Source organism: Limulus polyphemus, unplaced genomic scaffold (assembly GCF_000517525.1).
Source record: "Limulus polyphemus unplaced genomic scaffold, Limulus_polyphemus-2.1.2 Scaffold1897, whole genome shotgun sequence".
Lineage (NCBI taxonomy): Eukaryota > Metazoa > Arthropoda > Merostomata > Xiphosura > Limulidae > Limulus > Limulus polyphemus.
In genome coordinates this window covers 60,422-71,001 of record NW_013667507.1, presented here as the reverse complement: position 1 = coordinate 71,001, position 10,580 = coordinate 60,422, and the positions used below count along the sequence as shown (strand labels likewise).

General features: G+C 34.1%; 1 protein-coding gene across 1 annotated transcript in view; it reads right to left on the bottom strand.

Annotated features, from left to right (window-relative positions):
- LOC111087223 overlaps positions 1–10,580 on the bottom strand; it is a 20,726-nt gene that overhangs the window by 8,950 nt on the left and 1,196 nt on the right. Inside the window, exons 2-3 of the mRNA XM_022393159.1 lie at positions 2,294–2,496; positions 419–571 (exon numbers count right to left, since the gene is read on the bottom strand). Of these exons, the coding sequence (XP_022248867.1) occupies positions 419–571; positions 2,294–2,496 (356 nt within the window). The remainder of the gene's footprint in view (positions 1–418; positions 572–2,293; positions 2,497–10,580) is intronic.

Below are 10,580 nucleotides of genomic sequence, written 5' to 3'. Positions count from 1 at the left end.
ACAACTTATACTTTAAGTATCCATAACAGAGCTGCTCACAGAAGAGTTAAAAAACTTATAGAAAAACCAAAACAACTTATACTTTAAGTATCCATAACAGAGCTGCTCACAGAAGAGTTAAAAAACTTATAGAAAAACCAAAACAACTTATACTATAATTATCCAAGTTCCTTTAAAAATAAATAGGGTAGCACAATTTATTATCATGCGAGTTGTTCTTACCACATTATGAATCTAATAAAATATAAAAGTAACTAACTACTTATGCGAATTGTTTTAGTATATTATATCCCTATTATAATGTTTAACTCCATTGTGGCAGTCTGTTTCTTTTTAAAACTTTATAAAGATGGCTTGTTTATTATTCAGATTTATATTATGTCATTGATAAGAATGTGATTCTAACTTGGGTACTTACTGAGCTACAACCAGTCATAGCCTCATAGGGCATGGCAATTTTGCAGGATGAAAAAGGATATTCTTGAAATAGTGTATAATCAGACATTTGTTTCTGCCCTGTAGTTAACAGAACCCATCTTACCCACGGAAAACTTCGGTAAATCTTATCAACCTAGTGGACACAAAAAAAGTTAGCTGAATGAATACACGCAAAAGTTAATGATAATGTACAGAAAAGTAACTTTACATAAATTTTACTTAAAAACTTGAAATCTCTGTACACCGAGCATAAAATTATAATTTACTTTATAATCTAAACTGCTATACGCTATACTTACTCAGTGTGCTTCAATACCCCTTATAATATGAACAATAAATACACCATCGAATAAACAAATCCAAACCAGAAAATAGTAAGAAAAAACCGAAATATTTAGTCTCTAATAAACAATACAAAAACTGAAAACCTAAACCATTCGTGCCATACTTTTATGCAAACACCTCATAACTCAAATAAAATGTGTAAGGACCTCCACCTTCTCTTCAGAAGATTTGAACAAACAAGAATGAAACAAGGTCAACATCACCAAACGTTTGGTTAATACTTCATATGTTATTTTATGGATACTCATTCCAAACAAATTCAAAATGTCACGCCGAAACCGCGACGCAATAATAGAATCTGTAAGGATACCACACAACATATGAAATAACATTAGGTAAGGATATAAACTAAGAATATCACACAACAGATGTGATAACATTAGGTAAGGATATAAACCAAGGATACCACACAACAGATGTGATAACATTAGGTAAGGATATAAACCAAGGATACCACACAACAGATGTAATAACATTGGATAAGGATATAAACTGAGGATACAACACAACAGATGTAATAACATTAGATAAGGATATCAACTAGGGATACCACACAACAGATGTAATAACATTAGGTAAGGATATAAACTAAGAATATTACACAATAGATGTAATAGAACAATTAACGACCTACGAAGAAGTGATAAATTATAATAACGCTACGATGTAGAAATACGTGAAACCTTACCTACTGTCTCATCCTAATTGAACTGAGAATACAATACCAGAACCATTGTATAAAGCAATAACCAAATCTTAACCAGACAAACAGTGATAGAGAGATGGTCTGCATAAACACTATTTCTCCCAAATCACGTTTCTAGCCGTTACTAATTAATTTTACTCTAGATCCATACAAAATATCTAACAACTGTGGTGACTGAAGTGTGATAATATTAAAGCAGTATCAAGACACGTCTGAGAATGTTAACTTCATAATACATTAAAGAGACGAGAATGTTCAACGTGATCAAAAGCCTTTTAATCCTACTTAAGCAACAAATGTTATAGTTAATGGAACATCTACAACATGACCTAACTAAAACAATAATATAAATCACGGTCGAAGCCAAAATTTGGCTAGAATCTTGAAGCCAATATTTAACAGGTCAAGATTACAAATCAATCACTAATCCCTTTCTTTAGATATAGGAGTAACATTATCATGTTTTACATGTTTAAGCAGTAATCGGACTTTGTTATACTTAAGGGCTTTTTTGCTACCCCCCCCCCCCCAGTGGCACAGAGGTATGTCTGAGAACTTAATACGCTAGAACGGTTTCTATAGTCGTGGTTGACAGAGCACAAATAGCCCTTTGTGTAGCTTTATGCTTAATAATAATCATACAAAGATCCTGAAAATGAAGATTACAATTTTATTGCTTAAGTAGGAGAAATATTTAATTTTGATCATTAGTAAGCACTACCAAAACACATCATTTATGGGTTAATTAATCAAAACAGAAACATTTCCCTGTGCTTAAGATAAGTGAACTGTTAACATTCTCACTTGAGGTAGAAGTCTAGCAACATTGAAACACAGAGTGAAGATAAAGATTTGTTTAGAGTCTCCAGATAAACACTCGATGGTTTTCTCCAGGTTTGTGACTCCATATTGAAGTTCTCCAAGAGAACGGAACGTCAGTGAGTTCGTCACTATCTTAATAGAGTTCTTCTGTAATTCCTTTACTACGGAACCAGATTCTGAAGCGGCTTGAATGAAACAACAATTCAATTTTAAATTTTAATGCTCTTGGCATTGTTAGTATGTATATATATATATATGTGTGTGTATGCACAGTTTTAAACGAATTTTAGGTATATATATATATATGTATGTATGTATACCTTAGAATTGCTTGTTTATATAAATATATTTATCACTATACTTTAAGCTTCAATACGTATGTTAGTAGTTGAGTTTCCCTTGTATCAGTTGGATCATGATGTAATTTCACAAATTTCATAGAATCACTTAAAATATACTTAGCTTTCGTTGAGCATCAATCTTTATCTAGAATTACGATCCTGTTTCCTTTGTCAGAATTTGAAGTGACAATACCGTCATTTTCACTTAGGTTCCTGTAAATTCTTCTGTACTTAAATTAAGATAATATTTATATTCACAGTTGAAATTATTGAAACCATTCAAAGCTATACTACTATTCAATATTATATTTGTTCATTATTGAACTGAAGAAAGATACTATTCTGAACGAAAAATAATATCTGAACATTGGACCATCATGTAATCAACCATCCAAGAATTTTTTTATAAACTATCTAAAATTCACAAAGAAGGATGTCCTTCAGAACCTCTAGTTTCTATCATCGAAACTTATATCCTCGCTTTATGTGTTTTTTGAAGAGTTTCACCACTAATGAATACACTTTAAAAGAATGTTTTAAATTTTCTAATGAAATACAACAGTGAAATGATGTAGAATATTTATTTAGTGTGACGGATTTATTATTCTATATTTATTTTAATATTGATGTTTGTTTAAATTTGATTTATATTTAAAAATTCACATAAATTATACTGTTAAAAATGTATTTCGAAACTCCCGCATATTATCTAAAGTTGTAGAAGATTCTCGAGTGTAAGAATCAACAATATATATGTGTGTACGTAAACGCTAGTGTAGCTTTGTATTGTTGCATAATCTGAATTTTCGAGAAACTCTCCACACGCGTATAAATATAATCAATGCGACGCGCCAGAAAACAGTACCTGTTCTTGGTTTGCTATAGTTGGTGTGCTATAAGCTTCGCAAGCTATAACTGTGATTGTTGTAACGCTAATTAATCGGGAAACATAACATATATGACCAGGAATATTTATAAATTTCGAACATTACAAACCATTTAACTTCAGTGGATTCACATCAGACTTTAGTACTTTTACGAAAACATTACCTAACATCATCGGTGGAAACTCAACCTCTAATCGGTGTGTGATCAGCGAGAACTACAGGGCTAGCTAGCTCACTGTTAAGTGAATTATACCTACCTCAACTCGAAATTAACTCCCTCATCGTCAACCCTCGAAAAGATATCAAGGAAGTTACAGACTAGAAAGAAGACTTTATATTGCTTGTAAGTTTGTGAAACTTTTGTATATAAATCATTGTTCGTAATAACTATTTGTAATAACTGTTATTGTAAATTGTACTGTTGCTTGTATATTAAAACATATTTGGATTAAAAAGGAAAACTGTGTGTATGAATCTTGTTGGCAAATATCATAAATTGGAGATATATCGGCAAATATTTAACTACTAAATTTAAATTATCATTTAACTCAGTTTTAGACTATTTGAAATTGTCATATGTAACATTACAAATATATCTTTTAGAAGATATCATACAGCAAAGTGTTGATCTGATTTACAACGATACTTCCAATAATATTATCATTCCTAAATCAGTTTTTCTGAAATTAATAAACTTTCACAATAAAATATTTTTCTTCTAAATGGCAAGATTTATGATCAGATCGATGGTGTTGCTCTGGATTCGAGATTGGCGCCTTCTTTGGCCAATCTATTTTTGTAATATTCTGAAACTAATGGTAAGAAAATTGCCTAAAACAGTTTAAACTACCCCACTATCTGAGAGGGACGTGGATGATATATTTACCATCTTTAACATTTGTTACACAAGCCATCTCGGCATCTTGATGTAGATAAAAAAATAATCATTCCGGAAAGGTTAGGGTTGTTTTGATTAGGCAAACAGAAATCATTTGGCCCTATTTTTGAGGTCTAGGTCGCTAGGCCAGACCCGTGACCTGACCCAAGACCATGTGAGCCAACATGGAGAAGTTAACTTGTAAATATAAAATATAAAGATTAACAAGAAAACATGCTTGATATGTTTTAGATGTGGTTATGAATGTGATGGTTTAAGTGTAGCGATTAGGCTAAACCATAGATCCAGGTCGGATGAGAATAGAACTTATTCGAAGATATCCCAATCGATTTAACATACAAGCTAAATCGGAGAATCGTTAATTAATTACTACATTAAGAGCGAAACATAAAACAATGGCCACAATAGCATGGTTATCTTCAAAAAGAGGGATTAGTTTCAATATTGTGCGAAACTAAAGGCACAGTAAAGCCCAAAGATGAAATGTTGAAGTTGAAGCAGATGCACGATGCATTACAAGATGATTTTCCAAGCGATTCCCAAATTGAAAATGACATTTCTGCAATGAAAAGTAAATATAAGTCGGATGGTATAATGCCCAGTATGGTACCACCATAGTAAAATCTATATAGATTTCATCATGTCATATTTTCATTAATATTTAGTTATTGTTTTTTTTTGTTGTTGTTGTTGCTGCATTTTGTTTGTTGTTGCTTTTTAATTTTAGAAGTTGTGGTGATCGAAATAACCCTAAATTCATCGGTTTCCGGAATGACTCCCATGTTAACTATCCTAGGCTCCGTACTAAAAGATGCTTGGCTGGTTCGTGTGGCAGATGTTAGGCAGATCCCAGTTTCTTCAATATTAGAACAGTAGACATAATAATATAAAGTTCGCTGTTGACTTCAGAAATAACCTAAACTTTCAGATTTGGGAAACTTTAATTAGCAATAATAAATATAATTTCCCGCGTAAAGTGTACCACAAAAATATAACATTTACTGGCTCCTACCTTAACTTTACAAGTTTTATTCCAAACATTTTTTACAAAAAAATTAGTTAGAATATTATTTCATTATGTATATAAAATATGAGGTTTTGAATAAAGAATTTAATAAAATCAAAGAATCCTTGTATTAAAATGACTTTTCATTATTTATCACTGATAGAATACTTCGTAATTATGTAAATAGGTAAAGTGTTAGTACACCACATATAGTTAATGTGCTTAAATATTATCTTCTAATTAGGTTACCATACAGGATGTATGGTAACCTAATTAGAAGAGAATCTCTACTGTTGTATGGTAACCTAATTAGAAGAGAATCTCTACACAGTAGAGATTCTCTTCTAATTAGGTTACCATACAGGAGTAGAGATTCTCTAATCATTGAAAATAAATTGATGATGGTCATTCGAAGAATGCATCCGTAGGTAAAGTTGAATTGTGTGTTTAAACCTAATTGTCGCTTAAATTAATTTTTAAGATTTAAAACAGTATTCCCGTTTTAAAGTCATCGAATGTAGTTTATAAATTTTCTTGTCCTTGCTATCCGCAAGGCTATATTGGGCCAACTAAATCAAATCATTAACGCGAATAAAATAATATGCCACTCTTAAGTTCCGCTCTTAATTAATTCGAATGAACTTAAACAAGTCCTAGGAAAATACGACTTTGTTATTCGTTTCGATTGGTTTAAGATCTTAGCAAAGACCCATGATGAGCAGAACCTATGAGTAAGAGGTCGCTTGCTCGTTCACAAAGAGATTCGTGTTATAGAACCAGCAAATAGATTTCTAATAGTATAAAATGTAATCGTTTGACTTAGCTAAAAGCTAGTGAAGGTAGGGGGGTTAGATTCATGTAATCGTTTGACTTACTAAAAACTAGTGAAGGTAGGGGTTAGATTCATGTAATTGTTTGACTTAGCTAAAAGCTAGTTTAGATTTCAGATGCATTTTATCTGTAACTAAAATTCGAAATATCAGACCTTGACATTGTTCACATACATATTAGTAATATTAAAGTGTTATATATATATATATATATACACACTATCCTACCAAAAGTCATGGGACACGGGTAATTATGAATATAACATGCCTTTTATTCCAGGAAATTAATAGCGTGTTGGCCTTAATGACTGCTTCAATACATAATAAAAGACTGCCTACTAATATCTGGTAAAAAGCTGATGGTGTTGTACTCCACTCCTCCTTTAAAGCATTGGTAATCTCCACTACTGAAGAGGTTTGTCTTGGTCTTGCCCTTATTCTGCGTTCCAATTCATCCCAAAGATATTCTATCGGGTTGAGGTCGGGGCTCTGTGCTGGCCACTTCAATGTTCCGATGTTATTCTCTTCAAACCAAGCGTTCACAATCTTTGCTTTATGACATGAAGCATTATCATGTTGGAAGGTGTAAGGGCCGGTAAAATTGCCACATTGTAGGCCACACAAAATTATTCAGAACATGAATGTAGCACTCAACATTCATCAATCCATCTGCTATGACCAGTGGATCTAGTCCATACCACGAGAAGCACCCCAGACGCTACCTAGCTTGACGTCATAATGTGGATGATGTGGTGTCACACACATAACGCCATGCCTGATCTGGTCTTGGGAATTAATGCAATTGTGGTAGGTGTTGAGGTTTAATAACCCAAGGATGGTCAGAAATTAAAGTCATTTCCCTTTGGCCCTTTCTTGACTTGTTGATTGTTTTAGAGATTGTGGTAGTTAACGTTCAGAGAATGAGCTATGACTTCTGTGGAATTTTGGTAACGCTTACATGACGTGTCGTATTCAAGAGGAGGTGAAGAAGACAGGAAGTGCATTTGCTTTCTTGTTGTTGTGGTGAGATGGCATTGAAGCTTTAGGTTTGATATATGAGGTTAACGGATCACGAGCAAAGACACCAGACAGCTAACCCCCACCCTAGATGGCCGACGCACCCCGCCTTAGAACCATAGTTTATCGCTTGTTAATGATACTTACACATAACAGAAAACATTCTGTAAATAAAAATTACAATTTCAAATCAGGTAATAATAGGTATTATTCAATAAAAGACATAAGATTGACAAACTCTAACAATTTCAACACGTTATATAAAACAATTCCACATTTATATGTAACACATATACAAATACACTTGTAGTCCATTGTTCGTTCTGGTCAGTAACCTGAAGGTCGAGAAGGACAAGGCAAAACCCTCAAGGTGGTTGTTGAAGTGAGCTTTGTTTGTTTTTGTTAAGTAAGTTGTTCCATGAGGCTGGTATTTCTGCGATTTTGGTGAATTTCGTATGAAGGTTATTTCTATTTTTGGACTTGTCGTAGTATTTATTAACGACGATAGTGAAGCGCGTTCGGATTGTAGTTGACTTACTTTATGTGCCAGAGGTGTAAACTGGAAGACGATTGGCTAAGCGTATTGCTTTTAATTGGGTTGATTTTAATTTTGTATACATATGTTCCGGCATGTGACACGTGACAGGGCATTCGTATTCGAGAACTGGTCTAATGTGAGCGTTATATATTAACATTATAGTACTGGCGCTGCAGCGTTTGGCGTAACCGCTAATCTTTTTGAGATAGCTGATTCGCTGTTTTGCTTTAATCATGATTTCTGCGAAATGTGTGTTCCATGTTAGCTTTTCGTTAAAGGATAATCCAATAAATTTGATTTCCTTCTTGAATTTTATTTGTGTCTCATAAAGATTAAACTTAAGTGTACTAACTTTTTTCATTTGTTTTAACCTGCGATGGAAGATAATGGCTTGTGCTTCAAGTAGGTTTTAACAGGACAACACCAGGTGTTGCACCATGTGACTATGTGGTCGAGAGTAGCTTGTATTCTGTTTGCTGCCAATAGTGGATCACGTGACGTATTGTGAGGATTGCGTTTCGGAATGTATCGGAAAGTTTATGTCGTTGGCAGATGAAATGTACAGTAAAGGACTTAAAAACTGAGCTTTGGGGAACTCCATCTTGTAGTGGAAATGAGGGTGAAATGTTATTATTAATTTTTACTCTCGCGGTTAGTGAAATAGGTACATTGTAATTGCATAACTTATATCTGAGGCCGTTATGCCAGAGGGCATCGAAAGGTTTTTTGACATCTAGAAAAACACCGATTGTTGCTTGGTTACGGTTGAAACCTTTATGAATGGATTCCGTTAATCTTTCTAAATGATTTATTGTTTGAAGTTGTTTACGTGACGTGTTTTGTATCTCAAAAAGGAGCTTGTTTGATTCGAGATGGAAAAGTAGTCTTGTGGTTATTATTTTTTCCATTAGATTGTCTATGCAATTTAACAAGCTATAGTTATTTGGATTACTGGGATCGTTACTTTATTAGGGATGATGCTTATGATAGCGGATTTTCATGCTTTTGGGAGATAATCTGATTTTAAAGATAGATTAAAAAGGGTTGTGAGATGTGTAATGAGTGGGTCAGATGCGTTTCATTAAAATAATGTTTCTGAGGTTTTTTCATTTCTTAATGTGAATTTGATTTCAGCTTTAGTAAAAGGTCTTGAGATGTTTATATCGGTGAGAAGGATTACTGTGTTCAGTTGAACAGGGAATGTGGGAGTGAACGTGTTGCTGTTTTCCTGCACATAATTATTTACTTTGATCGTGATTGAAAATGTTGGTATTGAGTGTGGTGAAGACTGTCGTAAAATAATCACTAAATAGTTTAATGTTGTCCTCGTCTGAATTTGCTACGGTATCATTATATTTTATGGTTTAATTTGTTTGAGAGTCCAAAAAAGCTGGATCTTGTTTGTTATTGTCTACTGATTGACAAAAGCGTTGCCAGTTTTCTTTTTAATATTGTTGTTTGTGTTATTGATTACGGTTTGTGCCCCTTGTTTGTATAAACGCTCTACCAAATCGCCCTTCTGTTTTTATGAGGTTATGAATTTGTGGTGTTAACTGCTAGCTATTAATGTTTAGAATTTTGTGTGGGATTAAAACGCCCCCAAGTGGCACAGTGGTATATCTGCGGACTTACAACGCTAGAATTCGGGTTTCGATACCCGTGGTGGGCAGAACACAGATAGCCCATTGCTTAGCTTTGTGCTTAATTACAAACAAAGATAAAAGATGGGTTAGAACGGTATTTCCTAAAGCTTTTCTGCAGCGAAGACAACTATTGGCTGGGTTTTTAAATATTAGGCAGAAGTAAGTCCGTGATTAGTCCTAAATTTTCCCTGTTTGCATTAAATGAAATGGGGTTGTGATTGCTCCCGATGTGTTCTAATACCTTAAAATTGTTTATATATTTTCTTATAGCACAGCCACATCGGACTATCTGCTGTGTCTACTGAGGGGAATCGAACTCCTGATTTTAGCATTGTAAATCCGAAGACTTACCGCTGTCCCACTGGGGAACATATATATGGAACGAGCGATTGTGAGATGATTACTAGGTCTAGAATGTCGTGTGAGCCGTTGTAAAGTGTGTGAGTTGGCGTGTTATCATTAATGACTAATAGATCGTTATTTTCGACAAAATATATGTAGAATATTATCACTATGGCTTGTTTTCCGGCAGTTAAATTCATGATGTTTCAATTGAGGTCGCCAATTATAATTGCATACATGTTGTGATCAATTACTGTTTGAATTAGACTGATGTCTGCTTTTATATAGCTGAAAAAGTGCCGACATTTATGAGCTGTTTACGCCTACGTTAGCGATTGAATTCAACTAAAATGGGAACGGGCAATCAAAAGAGGAAGTATTATAGGTGAAATTAGACTCATGTAACTCACGAAATTCGGAGAAATCGAGCGTGACCAACTGACCAGACTGACCAACCGACAATTCGTTTTTATTATCATAATAGTGTATATAATACGTTGTTCTATAGAGCATGATACTTCATATTCAATGAACAGCAGTTTAAACATGTTATCTCCTTCCCGTTAAGGCTCGGCATGGCCAGGTGGTTAGGGTGCTCGACTCGCAATCTGCGAGTCGCGGTTTCGAATCCCCATCCCACCAAATATGCTCGCCCTTTCAGCCGTGGTGGCTTTGTAATGTGACGGTCAATCCCATTATTCGTTTAAAAGAGTAGCCGATGAGTTGGCGGTGGGTGGTGATGACTAGCTACCTTCCCTCTAGTCTTA